We start from the raw sequence: 24,358 nt of genomic DNA, 5'->3' as shown, positions 1-24,358 counted from the left end.
GTCATAGAGACAGTGGCAGACGAATTTTAGATCATTCCATTTGCTGTTGTTTCAACTTTTAGGCTAAGTAGTAGAATGGTTTAGCTTGAACTGTTTCTGCATATTACGTTTTGCAGCCTATATTCAGTCTAGTATCATGTTGAGATACAAAGATATTTGTATGAATGAAACATCAGCTGACAATGACATATTACAGTTAGTGAATGAAACTGTAGACTCAGTGGTATTTGAAAGCAAGTTACTGGTAGGTTGCAAAGAAAGAGATTATGGCTTTACTGCTCATCTTTGTGTTGATATTATTGAAGAGATTCTTTGCAATGCCTGTGACAAAACCAGTTCTTCTTGTTGCGGTTTCAACAGTAGTCAAAAATCACAACAATTGAAATCTTTAAAACCAACATCAAAAAAATTAAACATGGAAAGAAGAAAGCTGGTATCTTGTGTTATTGAAAGTGAAAATTTACAAAATACCGGCAGTATCTCTATGTTGGATGGAATCTCGACTAATGACTATTTAATTGTCACAAAACTGATGGAAATAATTTTACAAAAAGTTACATTTGATGCTCTTCCTAGTCCAATTCTTGCAATGCATAATCAGTCTATGCAACAAAACTATGAAGTAAAACCGGTCCTGTCACAACCAGCAAGGCTAGACAAATATGCTGTTAATCATATGCTTTCATCGAGTTATCCTACGACAGTTTTCTCAACATTTTTAAGTTTCACAGAGCCCATACCAGGATCTTCTTTCAAACTTGAACTACAACTGTTACCTGATTCTATTGAATCCATTGCACAAAAATGTGAAAACATTACATATTTTGATAAACTACCATGTGGTAAATCATTTTTATCCTTTGATGGTCAACAAAAGAATTTGCTTGACAACAAAAAGGACAAGCTACATGAAACTTTTCATGCAGAACAATCGTGTTCGATTGCTGCATCGAATGAACTCATGTCTTTAAAGAGTTCTGAAAGTTGCAGTGATTCACTTTTTGCACCAACTGCTTCCATGCCAAGCAACAGTACTTTACTCAAAGATGTTAAACCACAAGCAGACCTATTAACACCTAGCCAAAAGTTTGCAACTGTTGAACAAGCTTTTTGCAAAAGTTCAGAAATTTTTTTAAATTTTAATCATTCACTGCTTGTAAACTCAAGTAGTTCTCAAACTTCAGATTCCCGAAGCTGTTTTTATGATAATAAACAGCCTGGAGCAAGTTCCATCAAAGTCTTAACAAATGAGCCTAATGTACAAATTTTCAGTGCAATGCCTGACAACAAGCATGTAGTTGTTGAAAATCAAATTGAATTTTGTGACCTTTCATCATCTGATCCAAATGGATTCAAAGCTATGGAAGAAAAAGAATCTTGTTTCCAGCAGCATACTCTTATTGAAAAAACCTTAAATTATAGTGAGATGCCTACTTCATTCTGTGACAAAGACGTTTCAAAATCTTCTCAAGAACATATTGGTCTACCACATGACCAGGCAGCTTTGTTTTCACCAGACAATTCTGAATCAAAACCATGTTTAAGGTTTACTTTGTCAGATGAATATTGTTTGTTAGATACTGAAAAGAAGCTTGTTTTTTCACTTGAAGATTGCAAAGAACCCGTTGACGTGCCACAAAATTTATTGACTGCACAGGTATCCACCATGAGCGAAGAAACATTAGTAGACGTTGATATATCTAAAATTACATCTAAAAGAGAAAAAGTAAATGAATGTGTAGATGAATGTAATGAAAGCACCACATTGTTTGAAACCCAAGACCAACAGGAACAAATTTCCACTCAAAGTTCTTTAGAATTGTTGTTGAATATGCACAACCATGAGGCAGATATTGAGTCAGTTAATTCTCAACTCAATTCAAGTGATGGAGATCTGCAGTTAGATCTACACAAGAGGAATGACTTAAATACAATAGATTTCAGTTCTTCTTTAACTGATTTGATTTTGCCTAAGAACATAGAAAATCCAAGTTCCTGCTCTGTCTCTAATAACCAGTTTAATGTTAAAGAATCTACTGTTGCTGCTTATTGCACTACATTTACTCCATTGTGCAGTAGTCCAATCGAAAACGATGCAAAACAAGAACTTGCAGAATCAATTTTAGATGTTCCAAAAAAAGAATTACTGCCATCCCTTGCGCCAGAACATGGACTTACTAAGAGCTTTTTCCAAGAAGAGAAATGTGCAATGTTAAACCCAAACTATGTAGAAAATCAATTTGCTCTTGCAGCTGACGTGGCTGTTGCTCCTCAAGTAAGCCTACAAGAAGCAAATAATGTATTGGAAAGCAGCAGAAATGAAATTTTATCTCAACAAGGAAAAAATATCTTTAAAGAATCTGATGATATCCATCCAAAGTTTTCAGCAGTTTTTCTATCACCAGAAAAGAAATTGTGCCTAACACCTCCAATGGAAACTCAAGATGCAGATTTTTCCCATAAGTTTTCAAGCAACGCTGGCAGCAGTCCAGTCGATCAGGATTGTCAAAATGATTCAAGCAATAAAATTAACCTTCATGTACATCAACTGTCTCCAACAGTATCTGAAAACACACACACAACACAAACACATGTAAATAACATTGGTGCTAATTCTAACACTCCTGAAAATATATCTTCAATTCTTGAAAACATACCCAAACCAGTCAAGGCAGATACTTTATCTTCTGTAACAAAAACAGACTTGTTGGGTTGTGTCTCTGTCTCAAACAATGAGTCATGGTTAAAATTTGTCAATGATACTGCTGTTCCATTACGAAAAATAGCAGGGACTGCTTTTCCTGAACCTCAAAATGAACTTTTACATGCTTGTGGAACTATTCAGTGCCTTGATGATGATATGCTCAACTGCAGTTGCTTTTCGGGAGAAGAACTTTTTTCTAAAATTGAGAAAGATGCTGTTGTGCCTGATGGTGAGACAAATTACTCTTTTCATACTTCGGATGAATTGCCACACTCAAATTCTGCAGAGTTTCACAACAGCCTTAAAAGTGATACGTTAGATGATTCATTTTTTGCTGACAAACTTTACAAGATAGTTTCACCTCAGATTGAACAGTTTGTTGAGGATTGCGACAAAGTGAAAGTTTTGGTATCACCGCCTAAAGAATCAGCTATAAGCAATTTGATGCACGACAACAAAACAGCCATGCAAGGCGGCAAGGTCTTGATTCCGACTGCTTTACTCAACACATCCTCTGGTCAATTAGTGATGAGGTGAGTAGAATATGCAAAGATTAAAATGTTATTAGTGGTTGTTTTGTTTAGATTAAAATACTGTTCATTTAATTTATTCTTTTGGGGGTGTATTGCGCTGGTATGAGCCGTTATTTTTTTACAGTTGTACCCTTCCACTTTAGTATATTGCAGCGCAAATATACCCGGATCTAGAAATGAGAAATTATCGTTGAACACCTAGTATGTCAAGTCAAGCAGAATTTTTAAAGACCATTGGGCAGAATTAAGTGGAAACAGTTTGCAGACAGTATTTAGAAGAAATAAAATTTTGACCTTTGTGACTGGATTTGCATCAATTTGTTTGAAACTTTTCTGAACATGTGACACCCACAAGATTAAATTTTCAAAGAAGGTTATTTCGTCAATGGATAAACTCTTCCATGCAGTAAAGCTCTTAATTTTTGTAATTATTGAATTATATTTAATGCTGAATAATTGTTATGTTTGAATTCTCAGATGTCCACAGACTGAAAAGAAAGAAGTACATCGAATTCTTGATTGGAAACCTTGGGCTTGGAAAGGAGATTCTTTTCATGAAGAAGGTGATACACAACATTAGCATTGCTCATCAAACGTTTTCAATATTTATACTGGCTACCAAGACAAGAAAACCTTAGGCATTTCTACTATAGGTTATTATTATTGACTTATGTCTAGTCATAGGTCACTGCGGTAAATTATTTTTTATGTGAAGTGAAAATTTCGTGATGATATTTTATTCATCTGGTGTTAAGCTCGCTTAGACTATGCTTCAACTTAGATGTGTTATTTGTTGATTGCGGTAATCTTTATCCTATGTTTGAATGTTTTTGAAGCATAATCATTGCTATTTTGGACAGTAGTACTAAGAGATTCTTTGAACTTCACTGACGCTGGCCATTGGCCTAGGCATCTAAGTAGCCTAGAAAGTGTGAAGTTTTTGCTTGTGCCTTCAAATTATTCCATTAAATGGTGTGTTTGAATGGAGAGCTGTCTAAAATGTGTTGGTTAAACACGCCTGAGAAGAATTGAGACACCATTGCTCAATGCTTCATTTTGTCGTTTCTTTGATCGCAAAGCCAGGCATATATCCACTTAGTTATCGAAGTAGAAGTTGACACGGTATTGCACAAATACTGAAATTAGTAATGCAGTTTTTGATTATCTGTTTCCTTCAGCCTAATTACACCAAAGCTCCAATGGCGTTTATTGTAGTTTGCGCACGCAACTGACAAGAAAGAAAATTTGCTAGACGCTTAAAATGTTGTTGTCTTCAGGTACACAGAGAGAATTTGAACGTATACAAAAATACATAAGCAAAAATCTCAACCAAGTGGAATCGAATTTTTCTTTTTTTAGAATCCGTGGCACCTGAAGAGGACAGTAAAGACTTCGATGATTTGCTAAGTCCATTATTTACGTCACCACAAGAAGTTGAGTCATTGAATACTGATGAATGTGACGTTGAGAAGACGTTTGATAATGCTGATAAAGTGGAAGATTTAAATCAACTATCATCCCAGATATCTGAAATAAGCGGATCTGTCAACAAACAGACAGTTTCTACGTCTGAACAGTCTTTTGAAAGTGTTAACTTCAAACATGCATCCGTTCCAAGTGATGCCTCAACATTGGAAGAACTCTGTGCTGCTGAGGTCCGAAATGCTGCTATAAAAGAAATGCATACACAAAGAGAACAAACGCAAGAACTTGTGCGAGGTGGTTGCACCGACGAAAGTTGTGCTGAAAATAGCGAAACATCTAGTGAAGAAATAATTTCAGACGAAAAGATTGAGGAAACTCACTCTGTAACCCTGGATGACAATGACTTGAACTTTTACGGCTCAAAGTTTTCCGACAAAACTTGTAAATATTCAGATCTGAAGAATAGAAATGGCAAGGTGTCGTTTTGTGAAGCATTTGGTGCTATTGAAAATCCAAGTTTGTCACCCCTTCGAAAACGCCTTAATTGCAACCTTAGCATGGATCCAATTCCAAGCGTTCCAGAGATGACAAAAATTTCTCCAAAGGTTGCCATTCATCCAACTATTTTAGATCAACAAGTTCCCAATTGCAATAAATTAGTTTCATGCAATCTTGAAGAAAAACTTTATTCTGATACTTTCAACAAACTGCCTGTTATATCACACGAAGAAGAAGGGGAAGACGAAAATGATAGTGATGAGGAGTTTCAAAGAACTCCTAAAGATGATGGGTATGAAAAAGAGTGCATACTTACTACTCATCCCAAGCGTTTAACTGACTCGTTTTTGGTACCAGACCGTAGGCTACCTGCCAAATTATGTGAATAGACTAGTATTAAAATCTTCATATAAATTTAGTGAAAATTGATGCTACTTGTGGTTAATTTAGATAAAGATTAAGTTGCTAGCAGTTTTTCTCGTTTGTGTTTTCAAACGTTTTGTGATCAAAACTTCTAAAAGTATTTAGTGCAAGCTATAATAGGTTCCACCGTGACGTATAAAAAGTTTGAACAACACTTGTCTATACTTTACAATGCCAGAGTCCAAGCGGGCAGTGCTTTTTTAAGGTGTTTTGGGGGACCGAAACGGTCCCCCAAATTTCTCCAAGCGGTTTCTCAAAATTTGGACTTGCAACTGCAGTAGAAAAGTAATGGTTGTTTCTCGCTATGGCTTAAGCAAATATGGCTATTTTTTGGTGTTTAAATGAAACACTTGCGGTCTCTTAAAACTACTTAGCGGTCACCCAAACCAAACCTTAAAAAAACCCTGCAAGCGGGTATACCCAAGTGTACACCAGATCACGATTGGGGTATACAACTGAGAAAGGATGTACATACAGATTACTTCCGGGTTTCTCATAATATTATTTCATTAATGTAATAGATTATGCACTGTCACCAGTGGATTATAAAGAAAGAGTTTTGAGTGTGCCCCTCAATAAGTTAACTGAAAAAATAAGCATTTTTTATAACTTAACGTACCACCTTCTGCTTGTTTTCATTTTAGTAAATCTTTTCTAAGCCTCCATGAACATTTCCATTTGTAGGGTATACAAAGTTTTTGAAAAATTATTCAAAGTGTATACCACAAGAAAAAAGGTTAAAAGAGCACTGCTCCACTGTAGCCTACAATATACAGTAGAACTCGGTTAATCCGGATTCGGTTAATCCGGATCTTCGCCTAATCCGGATGAAACTGGAAGTACAAATGAGTCAGGTTTGATAGAACCGTCATCGGTTAATCCGGATCTTCGCCTAATCCGGATGGAATCGCCGGTCAAATCGAATCCGGATTAACCGAGTTCTACTGATATAACCAATTGATTGTACAGCATATTGTCCACTTGCTTCTGAAGGCAGCGCTGTCGAGTGTCATTACTTACTGCATTTACCGTACACAATTACAATATTTTTTGTGTTTCAGTTTAATGAACTATGACGATTGCTATATGACTCGAAGGCCTCTGCGGTCCAACCCATATCTCAGGCATTCGATTTCCGTTCAAAGTCGCCGTAAGTACACTCTCATAAAGCATTCAATGTTAAGTAGCCTTAGCGCTGTAACAAGTATCAATGACAGCGTTTACTGGTATTGTATCTCAGCGATGCGCAGCAAAGAAGCACTTTGGAAACTATGCAAAAGGCTAACCAGCCTGGGCTTCGAACCTATATCTGTCGGCTTAACGGAAACTTCACGCAACAAAACCACACATTGAGATTGTGGTTGATGTGTGAAGTTATTGAGTTCATCAAAGTTGCAATATAGGCCTACAAATAAACAGTATCGTAGAATTCTGCGATATTCATGAAGTGATCATTATTTTCATTCTTTCATGACTAAATTCATAAACTCTTAACCTGGTGTACCTAAGTTACAGTTTTCTTTTAAATATAGGAACACTATTCGCTAATTGACAATCTTGAGAGTTGGCAATGAAACAGTAAAATTTCCGACTAAACATTGGCAATTACTTTGGTCCAAGTAGTGCCATTCAGCGTCACAAAATTTAAAGACAACACTTCGACAAGCTCACGCGGAGAAGATCACGCGGAGCTATAGTTCAGCTCTTGAGGTGTGCGCTTGAGCACGCATTTCAGGACTGCTCTGTATTCAGCGGCACCAAGTGGAGGGAATAATTTCCCGGCAACAACACTTCAACAATCGGAAAACTTCACTCTGCCAATCTCGGTAACCGGCCCTGCGTCAAAAGTCTCTACAAGCGTGCGAAATCACCCGAAATAACCAATCAGAGGCGCGAGGATAAAGATTTAAAACCGACCTACCAATTTGCGAACCTCAAAACATGTAGCCAACAAAGATTTTTCAAATGTTTTTGTGACCCTCAGTTTAAACACCCATCGCCTTCAGAGTCATGTGGATTCTATTTGCAGATCTAGATAAACTTTACCGAATTTCTCCTCTCAAGACCTGTGGTGGCCCTCGCAGAGTGGGTTTGTCTCGTCGAAGGAAAGTGAATCCTTTACATCCCCACAACACTTGATGTTTGAATACAAGAGTTTTCTTTTGTTGTTGTTCTATTTTGACTTGTCTTAATTTTTACTGTGTTGTGTTAGTTTTACCATTTTCTTGTAGCCTACATATTTTTTTCTGCTGAAATTGTGCTGATGTGATGAAATAACAATAATTTATTAGTTGTTGAAATTTACTTTTTTTTGACAGAATTTATCGCTTGTTGTTGAAATAAAAAAACAAACATACTGCTTGTGCACTTTGAATAGCAGGTTACTCACAGTTTACTGGTAAAACTTTTTTTGTTGTAGGGTACTAGCATTCGAAGCCATTATGTTTTTGTACTGATGACTCAGTTATTTTCTTCCGTGTAGGCTACTTGGAATTTTTAATTTAATCTAGGCTGAAGGGCACTTATCGTCACTGGGGAAAAGTTCTTTCAAACTAATAATAATGGTACTTCTTCAATTTTGCTGCGTTTACGTTTTGAATTTGTATTCTATCTCAACAAAGCGGATTCAAAAGTATTGTTGGTGGGGCATCATAATATGTTTCTATAAGAAGAAACACACTTTGCATTTTATCATATTCCTCTAATTGAAGCCAGATTTTGTAGAAGTTTCAATAATGCGAGGGGCAGAGAAGTCAACTCACCTATTCGACAACTGAGTTGAATGTAGAGTAGATATGTGCTTGTTAATTTTGCAATCATACAGATACTCTGAGGGAACGTTCAAATGTTACGTAACGCTTTTTTTCCGAATTTTTGACTCCCCCCTCCCCCCCATGTAACGCCAACGTAACGCTTTTTTCAATCCCCCCCTCCCCCATGTAACGCTTTTTCACTACAAATTCACCACAAAAAACTACCATTCCGTACTCGAAAGCGTTACGTAACGTTTTGTTTGAACCCCCTCCCCCCCGATGTGACGCTAACGTAACGCTTTGCATAAACCCCCCTCCCCCTCGAAGGCGTTACGTAATATTTGAACGTTCCCTAAATTGACGGCTTTCGTGCACAAGACGTCATAACACAGTGGCGACGGCGGGGAGCAAACCACCAATGGGTTTGTGATCAGTCGTTTACTATATTGAACAGTCCAAAAAGCTACATTTCCGCTGCAATGTCGTCATTATTTAGGCAGCTTTTTTTAATCAAAAATAGCTTCTATTTTACATGGTATCCTTCAATTCCAGAAAATTACTTATTCAATAGAAAAATTTGTAGCACTGTAGTGGCTAACAAGCAACAATACACAGAGTAACGTTGCATTTCATAACTGGATGCAACTGACGCAGGCCTGGTCACCGAGATTGAAGATTACGCTTGCTGTTGAAGCGTTGTCTGAATTATTCGATTCACGTGATTGCCGTTGAATGGAAAGCTGTCTTGAAATGTGTTGCTCAAGCCGTCAAGCGCACATCCCAAGAGCCGAACCAGCGCCGCTTGATCTTGAAGTTTCTTCGTTCATAAAGTCAGGCGTTTAACCAACTGAGCCATTGAAACGGATTTATTTAAAATAATCTACAGATTTTTGAAACGAGTCTGTTGATCGAACCTGAAGCACCAACGAAAGTTGTGTGACGTCATGATTGGTAGGCGTCGTGTTTTTGTTCTGTGTTCTGAGTATTCATTCTTTAGTTACACCAGCTCAGTGGCCGAGTGGTTTCGCCTTCGGCTCTGGTGCTGGTAGATTTGAGCTCGATTCCAGGTCGGGTCAAACCAAAGACTTTAAAAACGGTACCGATTGTGTTCTATCCTGCATAGCGCAGTGAGAATGAGTCGGGTAATAATGTGATAACATCGTAAACCTGATACAGGCCATTGCCTATGTCGCTAAAAGACCTTAGCTGTTGTAGAGCGACAATAAATAAAACCATAACATTATTATTATTCTTTAGTTACACCTAGTACAGTTGACACGTTATATATGTTCTCTCTCTCCCCTTTTGCTAACATGGTGGCAGCGGTGGGAATCGAACCCACGCCATCGAAATGACTATCCAATAGTGAGAATAATAATAAAATATATACAGTAAAACCTATATAATAATAATATCTAATAGTGTGGGGGCCACTGGTTTAACAAGAACTGTTAGAAAAGAACACCAAATCTTTAGCATATCGGCCTGAAACAATTTTGAAATTTATTTGCTGATGTTGAATCTGTAATTGGGATGTGTGGATTTCATGAGAGGTAGCACCTCTGCTTCTACCAGTCGCATGTCAGCAAGAAACAACTTTCTCAGATGTCTCCTTGAGGATCCAACACTGCGCACTAGTGCCCTAGCGCTTGTATACAGTGCTGCCGAATATGCTTCTCCAGCCTGGTGCCGCAGCACACATTCGGAAAAAGTAGATATCGCTCTTAACGTCATCATGCGCACAATTTCTAGATGCCTGCGTCCAACCCCCTAGGCTTATTACAAGTGCTTTCAGGCTTTCAGGGCATCGCCCAACAGCGCTTTCAGGCATCGCCCCATCAAAACTACGCAGTGAGAATTTCACCATACAGCTCGCATTAAAGGCAGAGGGCAATCATCGCCATATTCTCGACACTGCAGTCCTTGACGCAGAACAGCTCACACGTCAACGCCTGCCTTCCAGGCGCCCTTTTTCTCGACACGTTGTGGCGCTTCATGAAGATCACTTCGACCTTATGAAGTGATGAAGAAACTGCTGGGACACTAACGTAGTCTACCACCTGGCTCAGCCGGCCAACAAAAATGGGTGACTTTGAATCACCTCCGTACTGGTGTTGGTCGCTTCAAACACAACTTGTTTTCCTGGGGTTTGTGTTGTGTGACTCACTAGCCTGTGTTTGTGGTGAACGTCAAACAGCACTGCACATTATAAATCACTGTCCAGTGTTTCGACCTGACATGTGAATCTCATAGACCCTGATATAAAGACATTGCACTGATTGCAACAATTCGGAAATGTTGCCTGAATTGCTGCCTCATAAGCAAGAAGAAGCACCTCTGTTCTTACCAGTCGCATATCTCTGATATTGGTAGAGAGCTGTGGCCCTCTACTGAAATTCTAAGTCTCACTTGTGGCTTCTCGTAGTTGGTAAGGCACACTAACGGCCACACCCTGGTAACGGCTCCATGCACCGCCAGACTAAACTAAGTGAAATGCATGTCTAAATGTTTTGCATTTGGCATGTTTTAGTTGGAAGTCAATCTCATGAAGTGCATGAAGACTGGATCGGCTGTTAAGGCAATGGCCTGGTGATGGCAAATGAACCCACTAATTGAGTCAATGGCTCTAAGGGAGTGACAGTAAAGCGGTGTGGCTCGTTAGGGAGTAAATTGCTCTTGATTAATTGAGCAATGGCCAGTCACCACGAAAGAGATTGGAGCCTCATCCAGTATTTTTTTTCTAGTTTACAATGAGCGTCAAAAATAATAAAGTAAAATATGAGAATCAATCTGTGACCCTTGCAGAGAAATCTTCTAAATTGCTCAAACTAGCAACATGGAAAGTTAGAACATTACATGCTACAGGGCGTTACGACAATTTAAAGCAGATGAAAGCAATGAATATTGACATCATGACAGTTAGTCAAACACGCTGGAACGATTATCGTTTTGTGATAATTTATTCAGGCGGATGTCAACACGTATATTTAGTGGATATTGAAGAAGTGCGTAGCATCTGCAATGATTGTATAGGCCTATTGGTCTGTGTCGAACAGAATTATAGGCCTAATGATGTAACTGCAAGGAACCCCGAAATGTGATACAGATACAGTAGGCTATATCAGTGGCTCCGAGAGGGGGGGGGGAAAGTCGGGCCAGTTTCCCCCCTAGCAAAACATTGTAAAGGAAAAACGAGTAGTTTTTTGTTTTTGCACTTTTGAGGGGGGCCCATTTTTAGTACTAAAGTAAAAATGTACCAACTAAATAATCAACAAATTCTTCATTGAAGTGCGTAGTTCCCAGTGGCTCCGAGAGGAGGGGGAAGTCGGGCCAGTTTCCCCCCTAGCAAAACATTGTAAAGGAAAAACGAGTAGTTTTTTGTTTTTGCAATTTTGAGGGGGGCCCATTTTTAGTACTAAAGTAAAAATGTACCAACTAAATAATCAACAAATTCTTAAATGAAGTGCGTAGTTCCAAGTATTTCTCAATCATTGTAAATGTCACTCTCGATGCTTCTCATCAAGAACAAATCATTTTCGTGTTAAGGTAGGCGATGTTGAACAGCTTCAAGACGTAAAATCTGAAGCTGAAATGATTTCTGTATCACTGAACGGTTTCGATTGTATTGATAGTGTCAACTTGAAAACTGGTGCTGTTTTAGCTAAGCGGGAACTATTTTTGCTTGGCAACTGAACCTTAACTTCAAAATCTGCGTTGGCCAGGCATAGGATGTTGTATCCAACATAAGTTATCTGGGAAAGTTAAAGGTATCAGTCCAAGCACGATTAAAGAAAGTAAATCCTGTATATTTTTTGTTTATGGATCATCATCATCATCAATCATCATCTCCGCCTGCAGCAGATTGCGCATCAACATGAGTTATTTGCTTCCAAGAGTGGCGATTTTGAGCCAGCTCGCCCAGTGTCTCCAAGTTGAGTCCGGTCCATGATTGGATGTTGTCTTGCCATCGCTTTGGTTGTCTGCCACGTTTTCTTTTTCCTTCTACTTTGCCTTCTGTGCAAACTTTGCTGATTCCGAATTGTGATCTTTTAGTGTGGCCGAACAGTTTTAAAACTTTTGATTTTATTAACTTGTTGCTGCAATTGGATGTAATTTTGTCATAGTTAAAAGATCTTCTGTTTTCGTGTGGTCAAGTAGCCTTTTGTTGGTCATGCTTCTCATGATGTGATTTTGGAAGGTAATGAGTTTTTTTCTTTATTTTGAGTTTTTTGTTAATGGATGTTGTTGCTTAAATCTAGTTGGAATTCATAATGTTGCCTACAGACAGCGTTGTTCAAATGTCTTATCATTTTTGGAGTAATTGATTATCTGTAAGCTAGTGGCATCTTTAAAGTTATAGCCCAGTCAAAGGAAAAGTTCTGAAAAATCTAAAGAAAGCTGTCCTATCATCTTGCAAAGAAAATTGACTTCGAGAGGGTAATCAAGGCGTGGTGCAGTCAAGCCAATGCTTTACATTACCCTTTTGCAATTGAAGCTCTAAAGACGTTTCTTAAATGCATCAAGTTGGAACCAACAAGAGCTTGATCGGAAGCTGAGTCAATGCTAAAGTAGCCTACAACTAGCAGTTTTGAATTTGTGACTGCTTTGCATTATGTGGATTACGGTTCTAAACAAGATTCACTGATGAATTTAATGAAATTAAAGGAAGATGTAATCTAAGTAAGAGAAAGCTGAGAAGAGTAGGCTACTACTCGCAAGCTAAAGTTGCAGTGGCAATTATAAATTTAAAATAAAATGATTTTCTTTTCCTGAGGACAGAACGCTTTTATAACTCCACTTAACTAGCTGAATCATTCGAAGGAAATGTATTCTACCGTACATTGCAAAGGATTCGATAGTTGTTGGAATTGACAAATGTATCAACAAACTCAAACATATCGTCGATGAGTTTGAAGTTCCATGAAAATTTCATCGTATGTCTGTTGTGCAGTTGCGGGCATGTGGGACAAATTTAAACCATTTGTAGGCCACAACAATGACATTTTTCAAGACATTTTGGATGAGTTGGTACTTTTGACAGAAAGCCACACAGCAAACTTCAGCTGCAAACCAGAACGAACCACCCCATAATCTCTACACAAGGAATCATTGATTGCAACTTTCGAAAGGTTTTTCCAAATAGTTTTGTTATAATTTTTTTGTGTTTTGGTAGCTAGGCTACCTCCAACGGTTGCGCTTTGAGAACGTGGTTTTAGCAATTACTGAAATTTGTAAAGATTATTGTTTGCGCTCCAGTAGGCCTGTGACTCAAAACCGATTGAAAATCCTAACTATACATGTTGTGCATCAATTCAGACATCGCAAAATTTTATCATTTGATGCTGTGATCCGTAACTTTGCATTGCAAAAAGTCCAAAAAGGGTTGAATTAAATCAGGGATGTTCAAAGTCTGGCCCGCGGGCCAACTCCGGCCCACGAGACGTTTTTGTATGGCCCGCGCCTGTTGTTGTACATTATGTACAATGTGTTATTTTTGGCCTGCAGACACACAAAAATCATATAAATTCAACTTGCAGTTTTCAGAAAAATTATTGTGGCTGTTGGCCAGCGAACACTTGTTATCAAATCTGGCTCGCGTGGGAAAAAGCTTGGACACTCCTAAATTAAATGCTTGGTTGAACTATTTTCGTTGCCTGTAGGCCTATTGTGTGTTTACAAAGCTTTCTAGACAAAATAGTTAGCCTCAATGGCGTTTTTGCTGCAAGTGTAATGCAGTGATTATTATGATTTTTACATTGAACGAAGTTCTTTTCATGCGAAGTTCATCTTTATTTCATGAGGAAAGTAGGCTAATTTCAGCTTAACACGAACATGCAACGCAATATTTGCTAAAAAATATTATGGGGCCCATTTTTTGTATTGTTTCCCGACCAGTGCTGACTTCTCTCGGAGGCCCTGGTAGTTCCAAGTATTTATCAATCATTGTAAATGTCACTCTCGATGCTTCTCATCAAGAACAAATCATTTTCGTGTTAAGGTAGGCCATGTTGAACAGCTTCAAGACGTAACATCTGAAGCTGAAATGATTTCTGTATCACTGAACGCTTTCGATTGTATTGATAGTGTCAACTTGAAAACTGGTGCTGTTTTAGCCAAGCGGGAACTATTTTTGCTTGGCAACTGAACCTTAACTTCAAAATCTGCGTTGGCCAGGCATAGGATGTTATGTCTAACACAAGTTATCTGGGAAAGTCAAAGGTAGCCTATCAGTCCAAGCACGATCAAAGAAAATAAATCCTGTATATTTTTTGTTTATGGATCATCATCATCAGTCATCATCTCCGCCTGCAGCAGATTGCGCATCAACATGAGTTATTTGCTTCCAAGAGTGGCGATTTTGAGCCAGCTCGCCCAGTGTCGCCAAGTTGAATCCGGTCCATGATTGGATGTTGTCTTGCCATCGTTTTGGTTGTCTGCCACGTTTTCTTTTTCCTTCTACTTTGCCTTCTGTGCAAATTTTGCTGATTCCGAATTGTGATCTTTAGTGTGGCCGAACAGTTTTAAAACTTTTGATTTTATTAACTTATTGCTGCAATTGGATGTAATTTTGTCATAGTTAAAAGATCTTCTGTTTTCGTGTGGTCAAGTAGCCTTTTGTTAGTCAAGCTTCTCACGATGTGATTTTGGAAGGTGGTGATGTTTTTCTTTATTTGAGTTTTTTGTTTATGGATGTTGTTGCTTAAATCTAGTAACTAGATTTAAGCAACAACATCCATAAACAAAAAACTAGTTGGAATGCACAATGTTGCCTACAGACAGCGTTGTTCAAATGTCTTATCATTTTTGGAGAAATTGATTATCTGTAAGCTAGTGGCATCTTTAAAGTTATAGCCCAGTCAGAGGAAAAATTCTGAAAAATCTAAAGAAAGCTGTCCTATCATCTTGCAAAGAAAATTGACTTCGAGAGGGTAATCAAGGCGTGGTGCAGTCAAACCCAATGTTTTACAATACCCTATTGCAATTGAAGCTCTAAAGACGTTTCTTCAATGCATCAAGTTGGAACCAAAAAGAGCTTGATCGGAAGCTGAGTCAATGCTAAAGTAGCCTACAACTAGCAGTTTTAAATTTGTGACTGCTTTGCATTATGTGGATTACGGTCCTAAACAAGATTCACTGATGAATTTAATGAAATTAAAGGAAGATGTAATCTAAGTAAGAGAAAGCTGAGAAGGGTAGGCTACTATTCGCAAGCTAAAGTTGCAGTGACAATTATAAATTTAAAAGAGAATGATTTTCTTTTCCTGAGGACAGAACGCTTTTATAACTCCAATTAACTAGCTGAATCATTCGAAGGAAATGTATTCTACCGTTCAATGCAAAGGATTCGATAGTTGTTGAAATTGACTAATGTATCAACAAACTCAAACATATCGTCGATGAGTTTGAAGTTCCATGAAAATTTCATCGTATATATCTGCTGTGCGGTTGCGAGCATGTGGGACAAATTTAAACAATTTGTAGATTACAACAATGACATTTTTCAAGACATTTTGCATGAGTTGGTAGCCTACTTTTGACAGAAAGCCACACAGCAAACTTCAGCTGCAAACCAGAACGAACCACCCCATAATCTCTACACAAGGAATCATTGATTGCAACTTTCGAAAGGTTTTTCCAAATAGTTTTGTTATGATTTTTTTTTGTGTTCCGGTAGCTACCTCCAACGGTTGCGCTTTGAGAACATGGTTTTAGCAATTAGCCTACTGAAATTTGTAAAGAATTGTTTGCGCTCCAGTAGGTCGTCGCAAAATTTTATCATTTGATGCTGTGATCCGTAAGTTTGCATTGCAAAAAGTCCAGAAAGGGTTGAATTAAATCAGGGATGTTCAAAGTCTGGCCCGCGGGCCAACTCCGGCCCACGAGACGTTTTCTGCATGGCCCGCGCCTGTTGTTGTACAATGTGTTATTTTTGGCCTGCAGACACACAAAAATCATATAAATTCAACATGCAGTTTTCAGAAAAATTATTGTGGCTGTTGGCCCGCGAACACTTATTATCAAATCTGGCTCGCGTGGGAAAAAGTTTGGACACTCCTGATTTAAATGCATGGTTGAACTATTTTCGTTGCCTGTAGGCTTATTATGTGTTTACAAAGCTTTCTAGATAAAATAGTTAGCCTCAATGGCATTTTTGCTGCAAGTGTAATCCAGTCATTATTATGATTTTTACATTGAACGAAGTTCTTTTCATGCTGAGGAAAGTAGGCTAATTTCAGCTTAACACGAACATGCAACGCAATATTTGCTAAAAAATATTATGGGGCCCATTTGTCGTATTGTTTCCCGACCAGTGCTGACTTCTCTCGGAGGCCCTGGGCTATATGCACCAACACAAGATCATAGCCTACAAATGAAAACATATTGGCTGCAAATAATTCACACTAGCCTATATTCAAGCTGACTGTGGGTTATCTTGTGCAATTGGTATAAAACGTGGAGTTCTTCAGGGATGAATAGCCTACTTATCTCCATGTTTCTTCAACCTGCATACTGAAATGATCCTTAGACAGGTTGATGACATGAAGTTTATCAGCATAGGACACGGGTCGGCAACCTTTAGCATTGAAAGAGCCATTTGGTCTCGTCTCCATTAAACTAAAACCTGCTCGGAGCCGCACCGTCTAACTGACTGCTTACAGCAAAAACCTAACGCTTACAGGAAAGCCTTTTGTTCGAGTTATTCGGCCGCACCCTGTAGAACTGATTTGTAGTTACCATTCCAACAGCTGTCAACTTTTAACATGACCGGGAAACACAACTAATCGGTTCATGGTCAGATATAAACATACTACACATATTTTTTTAATGATTTATTTCACGCAGTTAATGTGATTTCTGCTCCTGAACTTCATTGCATAGCGCATCCGCGTGAGTCAGAGCGCAGAGATAAAAGAGCCGCTTGCGGCTCCGGAGCCGCAGATTGCCGACCGCTGGATAAAAGATAAGAAAGAACGTACCCAACCAGCAGTATGCAGATGACACTGTCTTATTGGCTCAATCAACAGAAGATCTCCAAAAAAAAATTAGAAAAAGAAACAATATTGGAAAGGAATATAACATGAAAATAAACACAAATAAACACAAAAACGATAATTTTAACAAGAAAATAGAATACACCAAGTTTAAATACTGCTATTTACAAAATGCTGGTCAAACAAGTCAAAAACTTAACCTATCTGGGACACACAAGCATTGAAAATGGCAGATGGGATACAAAAATATTGGAACGAAAAAAAGTAGCAAGAAACAACTTTGTCAAAATGAAAAAGACATTAACAACACGCAGAATAAGGATCAACACTTGAAAACAAATTATGAATTGCTATTTCTGGACTATACGTTACTTTACAGTGCAGCAACATTGACATTGTCATTACAAATGATAAAGCGACTACTAGAGGCATTTGAACTGTGGATTTATAAAAAGAATGCAAAAATAATGAGAAAGGCAATAGCCTACAACGCAAAAGAACAACTGCACTCCCAGCAAGCTGGTGCTAGACGCTAGAGAGAAGCCCAATTACGGATCCATAGGATGCACTGCCTGTGATTTAGGCGAAATATTAAAAAAAAATGCACGACGAGTCCAAACTATAAAAGTTAAAAAGTTATCAAAGTTATCACCAGCTTGTTGGGCGTGCAATTGTTGGACTGGTCAGGACTTGATTACAAAACTGCAAAAGAAAAACCTCGCAACAGAGAAACTTGTCGCTTCATTGTCTCTAACCCTATAGAGCAGAGGAAGGAAGTTAATGATGATGATGTTTCTTCAGTCTCTATGTAAAAAGAATTGATTTACTGGTTTGTTACAACATTCCTCTACCCAAAGCCTACTCCAGTTCTATGTGACGTAACAATGGTGAATATTATAAATTAATTTGAAATTTTTCAACTTTGCAAGAAACCATTGAGTGGAAAAGCCTGTGGAAAGTTTTGATCGTTTTTTTGTAAGTTTGCATTCCAAAAGTACAATAAATATGTCCAAGCTCAATACAGACGACTCATCAATAAAAGAAGATAGATATGTTACAGTATCAGGAGATATCGAGTATACTATTAGGCTCTGGAAAAGAGAGGTGTTGAACAATATTGATTTTGCAAAGAAAAGAAATTTAAAAATAGTACAAACGCTTGGCAGCTTAATTATCAGCAAGAAAAACAGTATTCTTAGAAACCAACGTTTTCTTGAAAAAATTTCTAGGTTTGGTCATTGTGATTTGAAACAAGAACCAAATGAAGCTTGGGCTGCAATATTGGGTGTCCCAACACCAATTACAGGAAAAACGACGTTTCATGATAACTTAATGCAGTTGACTAAAAACTTGTACATGATAGAAAAGTTCGGAGAACTTGAAGTTGAACGATTAAAGGAAAAAGTCCACGAGTTTATGCTTCGAAAAATCGAAGATCCACCTGCAAATAAAAAGGAAATAAATGCAGCGCTGTTGTACGTACAGCAATGTGCAGCCAAAGAAAAAAAAGCAAAATTGTATCACGAAAAAGCTGTAAAAACTGTAGTGGACCCGTACTCCACGTTTGTTTCAAAGGTTTTTAATTCTCCAGCAAGGATGAGATGGGATGAAGCAATGACAAAGTCTCAATATATGAAAGCAAGAAAACTTACAACAGATGCGATGGTAAAAGCTAATCTTGGGTACGTGTTGGGATTTTGCAAGCTGTGTTTTATATTTCAAGTAATAATAACAACAATAGCAGCAATAATATTCATGAAAATATTAATAGCATCTTGTAATCTACCGGTAACAGTCATGTTGCAAGTAATGGTGCACCGGAGGCAACATTTTGGTCGGAGGCAGGATGTTTCGGCCAGAGAATTGCAACTCCGGCCTGGGGTCGGAACCTCCGGCCTTTGGTAATATTTACTTCATATAATCAATGTTCCAACCGTGCGATTGTATACCCATGGACTTCTAAATAGTAGCACCTGGACTGGACACGCAGTGACCAACATGAGGCCAAACAGTTGGTACAACGGTTGACCAACAGTGGGCCAACAGCCCTGTTGTACCAACTGTTTGGCCACATGTTGGCCACTGCGTGTCCAGTCCAGGTGCTACTATTTAGAAGTCCATGGTATACCACTCTAACCAAGTGTTCTAAAAAGTGCTGCATGGCAATGGTTAGTGTCCTTTGAAAGGATCCATTCAGGAATAAATTTTTTGGTTAGATTTCAAGTTTGGCAAATTTAAGATGTTGAAGATCTTTGATTGAACTCTTTGATCCGGTTTTCAATCTTACATTTCCCCTAGCGCCCTATGTTGTGACATTTTTTATTTACTTAATAAGATTACCATAACAAAGGTTTTATAAAACATAGCTAAACATAAACATAAAGTTAGCACCTAAACTTTACACAACCCTCACAACACAACTGAAAAGTGGACAAAGAAAAATGTTAAACAAGAGCTTCGCGAATCACGCCAGAAGCCAACGCGTCGACTGTGCACAGAGCACGCAAGATCAATTAAACACAACCAATCAGAAGAGAGAACCAATAGTTTTACAACATGTTGCATATGTACAACAAAGATTTTTGGGAAGTACATGACATTGGGAGGGTAGAATGAATGTTTGTGAAGAAAATCAAACAAAAAATACGTTCAAGTGACCCTTTATAGCTAAATGTTGCAAACTTGCAACACATTGTACTGCTAAATATTTTGTGTTGGTAATGCTAGGTTACACCTTTTTTGAAAAAGAATTTTGACAATTTTATTTTTTTTACTTGGCCGCTACGGGTTGACCAATATTATGGCCAGCATGTGTAGCCTATTTTTGTATTACTGCAATACCACAATGATGCAAAAAAAAGATAAGGTCATGAACTTGACCACAGACACACACAGCTTGCGCATACTCTGGGCCGGAGCCGCTATCACCGCCGGCCCGGAGTGGAAGTTGAAAAAGTGTCCGAAGTTTGGCCGGAGGCGGAACCGGAGCTGGAGGTCGTTCTATCACTAGTTGCAAGCTAAGGTTTTGAATTAAGATCATCCAGATCCTTTAAACTTTAAATGTATATCATATGATTAGGACTGGTGTTACAGTTATATAAAGTAAATATAAATTGTTAAATAAAGTTGTAAGCAGTTTGAATACCTAATGAAGACTCGCTAACATTAACCTACTTAACTGTAGATTTTTTTGCGTTTTAGAATAAAGGCAGCGGATAAACATATGAAATTGGACGTAATCGAATGTTTAATTCGCTATATTGAAATTGAGATGATACAGCATTGTAAAGCCCTCGAACATCTATCTGATGCATTTACATTGGCTAAACATTGCCGTGCTATGGTTACCCAAAAGGTACAGTATATATGCTATCAATTGGTAAAATATTTACACGCTGTCTCACAACAGTGTGGTTCTCAACTGAGAAGTTTAAGAGCAGATTAAAGCAGCTGTTCTCAAACTGGGCGCTCGCGGCGTTCTGCCAATAACGCTACATGACAGTTCTGATTCTCACAAAAATGTCGCATGATAGGCCTACTTAATCCAATTCTTATTAATAAAATACTAGATTTCCGGAACCTGTGACAAGATAGTAGGCTATGGGTTCCTATTTTCATGAGGATCTTGTATTGTTTCAATGTGCATTGAAACGCACAGGATCAAAAAGCCAGTTTCAAAATTGTCTTTCAAGAAACAATTCAAACATAATTTTAAGGTAAATAGTGAAAGTTCTTTGCAGAAAGCTTCGGTATATCTAATCGCTTTTTTACTTGATGATTGCAGGCTAGATCCGCCCATCGTAAAAAAGCCATGCAAACAATCAGCGAAGATCCGGATTATAAGGTTGTTGTCTCCCAAGACGCACGATCTCGTTTGTCGATAAAGTCGTTTGCTGATTTGTTCAGTCTAGTTCCGCAATATTCAAAATCCAACAAAGACGATTCGCATCTGACGTTCCATCAGGTGTTAGGGGCAAAAGAATCTAGCGAAGATAGCACGAAAGAAGAAAAGTCTGATGATTCCGGAAAATCCAACAACTCGAGAAAGCTCTCTATGATCACTGAAGAAGACCATGAAATGTTTTGAACTCAGCATGTGGGATATCGGCGTTTTTATTGCTCTGAAACTAATTGTTCAAACTTTGATATGTGTTTTGGAGTTTAGTTGTCTACTCAGTAGAATTATTAAGCTCTTCGCTACACCAAGTTGCCAATGTGCAGATTTATGGCATTTCAGTTCATTTATTCCCAAGCGTGGGGTCGCAGTGTTATCACAGTATGTTGTAGATTCGTAAATGCTTATCAAGAAGTTTATTTATTGATGTGATGACAAGTTAATTTTTTCTTGCGCCGTTTTTTGAAAAATAAAGCAATGTCCAAGTACAATAGTAATCTGAGTTCAAAACTTACTGGTTGCCAAGTAGCGTCTAAACAAAGATGGTTAGTTTTCTTGAATGCTAACGAAAGAAAAATGATCGAATCGCAATTTCTGAAACAAAACACACAATGTAAGACTGAACTAAACACTAGAACAGAATAAGTTTGAACTTAACACTAGAAGTTGTCACTCTTTTGCTTTGCTAGACTGAAATGACATGAGTAACAAAGTACAGTTCTGTTTCAAAGAGTGAAGAGGACAAAAACTATTTTTGTAGATATCGAATAATCAAACTTATTTGACAAAGGCTTTGGTATAGGCTTGGTTTTCCATCCCAACCAAACAATTTGTTTCGGAAACATTTACAAATAACGTTATCCTTATATGATTGTCTATACCGGTCAATTGATCGGTGTGGTCGTTCTACGTATACAGAGTTTCTCGTAGTTTTAGAGTTTAGGTTTTTGCTTTTTTTTTCTGATTCCACTATATTGAACAACCAAACTCAATTGATGTCAGTTCTATCATTAGCTTTATTACCGATTACAAACGAGATAATTTGTCTCGAGAATATTTGCTATCCTTATGTACCGGCCAATTGACTGGTAGCCTACGGTCGTTCTAGGTACAACGATTTTCCGGTAGTTTTAGGGCTAGTGGAAACAAATTGATATTAACCTGATATAATATTACTTAAATAATATTCAAAATAACATCAAGGATAATGCTAACCCTAACTTCAACATTTATATCCCAACTACCGTTTCAAAAGCACTGCCTGCAGTTTGTAATAAGAAAAACAGCCACTTATCAAGACAATGAAATCCACAATCCGAAGCACACCTCTAAAACAACTGTTTACTTTAAAGTCGGTTTGGGCCTACTCTGTAAGTTCACAATTGAAGCGTTGCCCCATTGACTTGTGAAACACTAAAAACGGCACACATTGTTTTTTGTTTTTTATTTCCAACTATTGCTATGGTAGTGGTAAAGTTAAATTTTGTGATTGAGTTAAATTACATTTATTTGCGAATTGCGGTTGGTACTGTCGAAAAAAGTCGACTTTATTTTATCTGGAACCAGACACAAACTCATATGAAACGTTAAAACTGATAAGAAACCTTTTCTTATGAAAATTATGAAACTTCTCTAAAATAAAACCTAGGATAAAAATAAACTTGAGTTTAAAACTGCGTGCTCAATATCTTCTTTGTTTAAGCTCTTGAACAAAGGTCTAACTATTTTACAGCTAAGCAATAATTGGCGTTGTATTTCCGAACTATACACAAAACTTTTTTTAAGAGGAGCATGTTTTTGGTCTCATTCAAGACAAGCAAATATTTTTTTCCTCGGAAAAACAATTAAATTTACTAAGAAAGGCAAATTGTAAACAAGCAAGACTTAGATATGAAACCGCTTGATTGTGCAATGACATAATGCAATAAGGTGAAGCTCTAAACTGAATAAGTAGGCTAATAATATTTCCCAAATAAAGAATAGAACGATGTTTTACCAACCAGGCTAACTTAACATGGAATGTGACGGTTGGTAAGGCACAACAGCATCATTATTATGACCTCATTGACACAAAGTCTTGTTATTGTATATAATTTCAAGCTAAGGAAACTCGTTCGATGATTTATCTTCCTAGGACACAAGCGAAACGACGTATCAACTATTTCACTAGAATTTATTTATCATACACTGAATAGAAATAGGTTTGCCTCACATATTATATCCTTTACGTTTTATTGCGTAGTTATAGCCTATAGGTAGGGAGTGGTGACCCCTTACAACATCTAAGCAAGTTATCGTTGACAACAATTTGGTGGCAGCCTGGATGATTCATTAACAATACTCAATTCATTAACAATTAACAAATTTTAATACAATCATCTGGACACTATCACCTGCTGTAGATTGTGAAAACTGTTCCTTCTTTTTTAAGTTGGATATCATACTACTTGAAGAGTAGTTAGCATGGTAAGGTAGTTTTGAAAGATATTTTCTCCAAAAAGCATGGGATTTTTAAAAACTTAAACACAAAAAAAGAGCAGCCTGTGCAGTGTGCAGAGATGCGTTGAAAGAATCAAAGCAAAAAAGCTTTTACGGTACGCAATACTACGCACATTCTGTAAGATATAACAATTATGTAATTGAAAATGTCTAAGCGCTTCAGCACCAGTTGTGAGTGAGGTACAGTACTGGAAAGTTAAAAATTTGTAGACTGCCAGAAATAATGAAGGAAAGTCATGAGTTTCAGCAGTTAAACAATTTTTGTAGACTATATTTAAGCATAGGCCTAAGCCTGCTTAGCTTACATTAGCAGAACAGCAGATCATGTCCGTTTGAAGATATACCAGCTAACTGTTGCTGAGATCTTGCGCATGAAGGAAAAACGTTTCACTTGGGCGACGCTAATTTCATTGTAGTAGGCCTGTCAGCTTTGCTAACACCATAAAGTAAGTCGGCTTTTCATTTTCAGCAAAAACAAAAAAAAATAAAGAATAATGCAAAATTATTCTGAAGCGATCCATCCGAGTAAACTAAGATAGGTATATTATTTTTCTTTTTTTTTTGTAATTTGTTCTAAATGCTTCGTTTTAATTTACCATTAGATCGTTATCACTCAGTTGAACAAAACAACAGAA

At 37.7% G+C, this 24,358-nt stretch overlaps 2 protein-coding genes across 2 annotated transcripts; both read left to right on the top strand.

Moving 5' to 3' along the window:
- Nucleotides 1-227: 227 nt before the first annotated feature.
- On the top strand, nucleotides 228-7,930 carry LOC145783354 (uncharacterized). Its single transcript, XM_082595205.1, has 5 exons — nucleotides 228-3,237; nucleotides 3,715-3,800; nucleotides 4,597-5,452; nucleotides 6,645-6,733; nucleotides 7,613-7,930. The coding sequence occupies exons 1-5, from the start codon at nucleotides 416-418 to the stop codon at nucleotides 7,720-7,722; spliced, it is 3,963 nt and encodes a 1,320-aa protein (XP_082451331.1). The 5' UTR covers nucleotides 228-415; the 3' UTR covers nucleotides 7,723-7,930.
- Nucleotides 7,931-18,269: 10,339 nt separating this feature from the next.
- Nucleotides 18,270-21,715, top strand: LOC145783419 (uncharacterized). Its single transcript, XM_082595293.1, has 3 exons — nucleotides 18,270-19,011; nucleotides 20,531-20,684; nucleotides 21,114-21,715. Exons 1-3 carry the CDS (start codon nucleotides 18,335-18,337, stop codon nucleotides 21,414-21,416), a joined length of 1,134 nt encoding a protein of 377 aa, XP_082451419.1. The 5' UTR covers nucleotides 18,270-18,334; the 3' UTR covers nucleotides 21,417-21,715.
- The last annotated feature ends 2,643 nt before the right edge of the window (nucleotides 21,716-24,358 follow it).

The sequence above is a fragment of the Aplidium turbinatum genome, chromosome 14, assembly GCF_918807975.1.
Source record: "Aplidium turbinatum chromosome 14, kaAplTurb1.1, whole genome shotgun sequence".
Classification (NCBI taxonomy): domain Eukaryota; kingdom Metazoa; phylum Chordata; class Ascidiacea; order Aplousobranchia; family Polyclinidae; genus Aplidium; species Aplidium turbinatum.
Note: the sequence above shows the minus strand (reverse complement) of the source record. Positions and strands in the feature narration are given on the sequence as shown.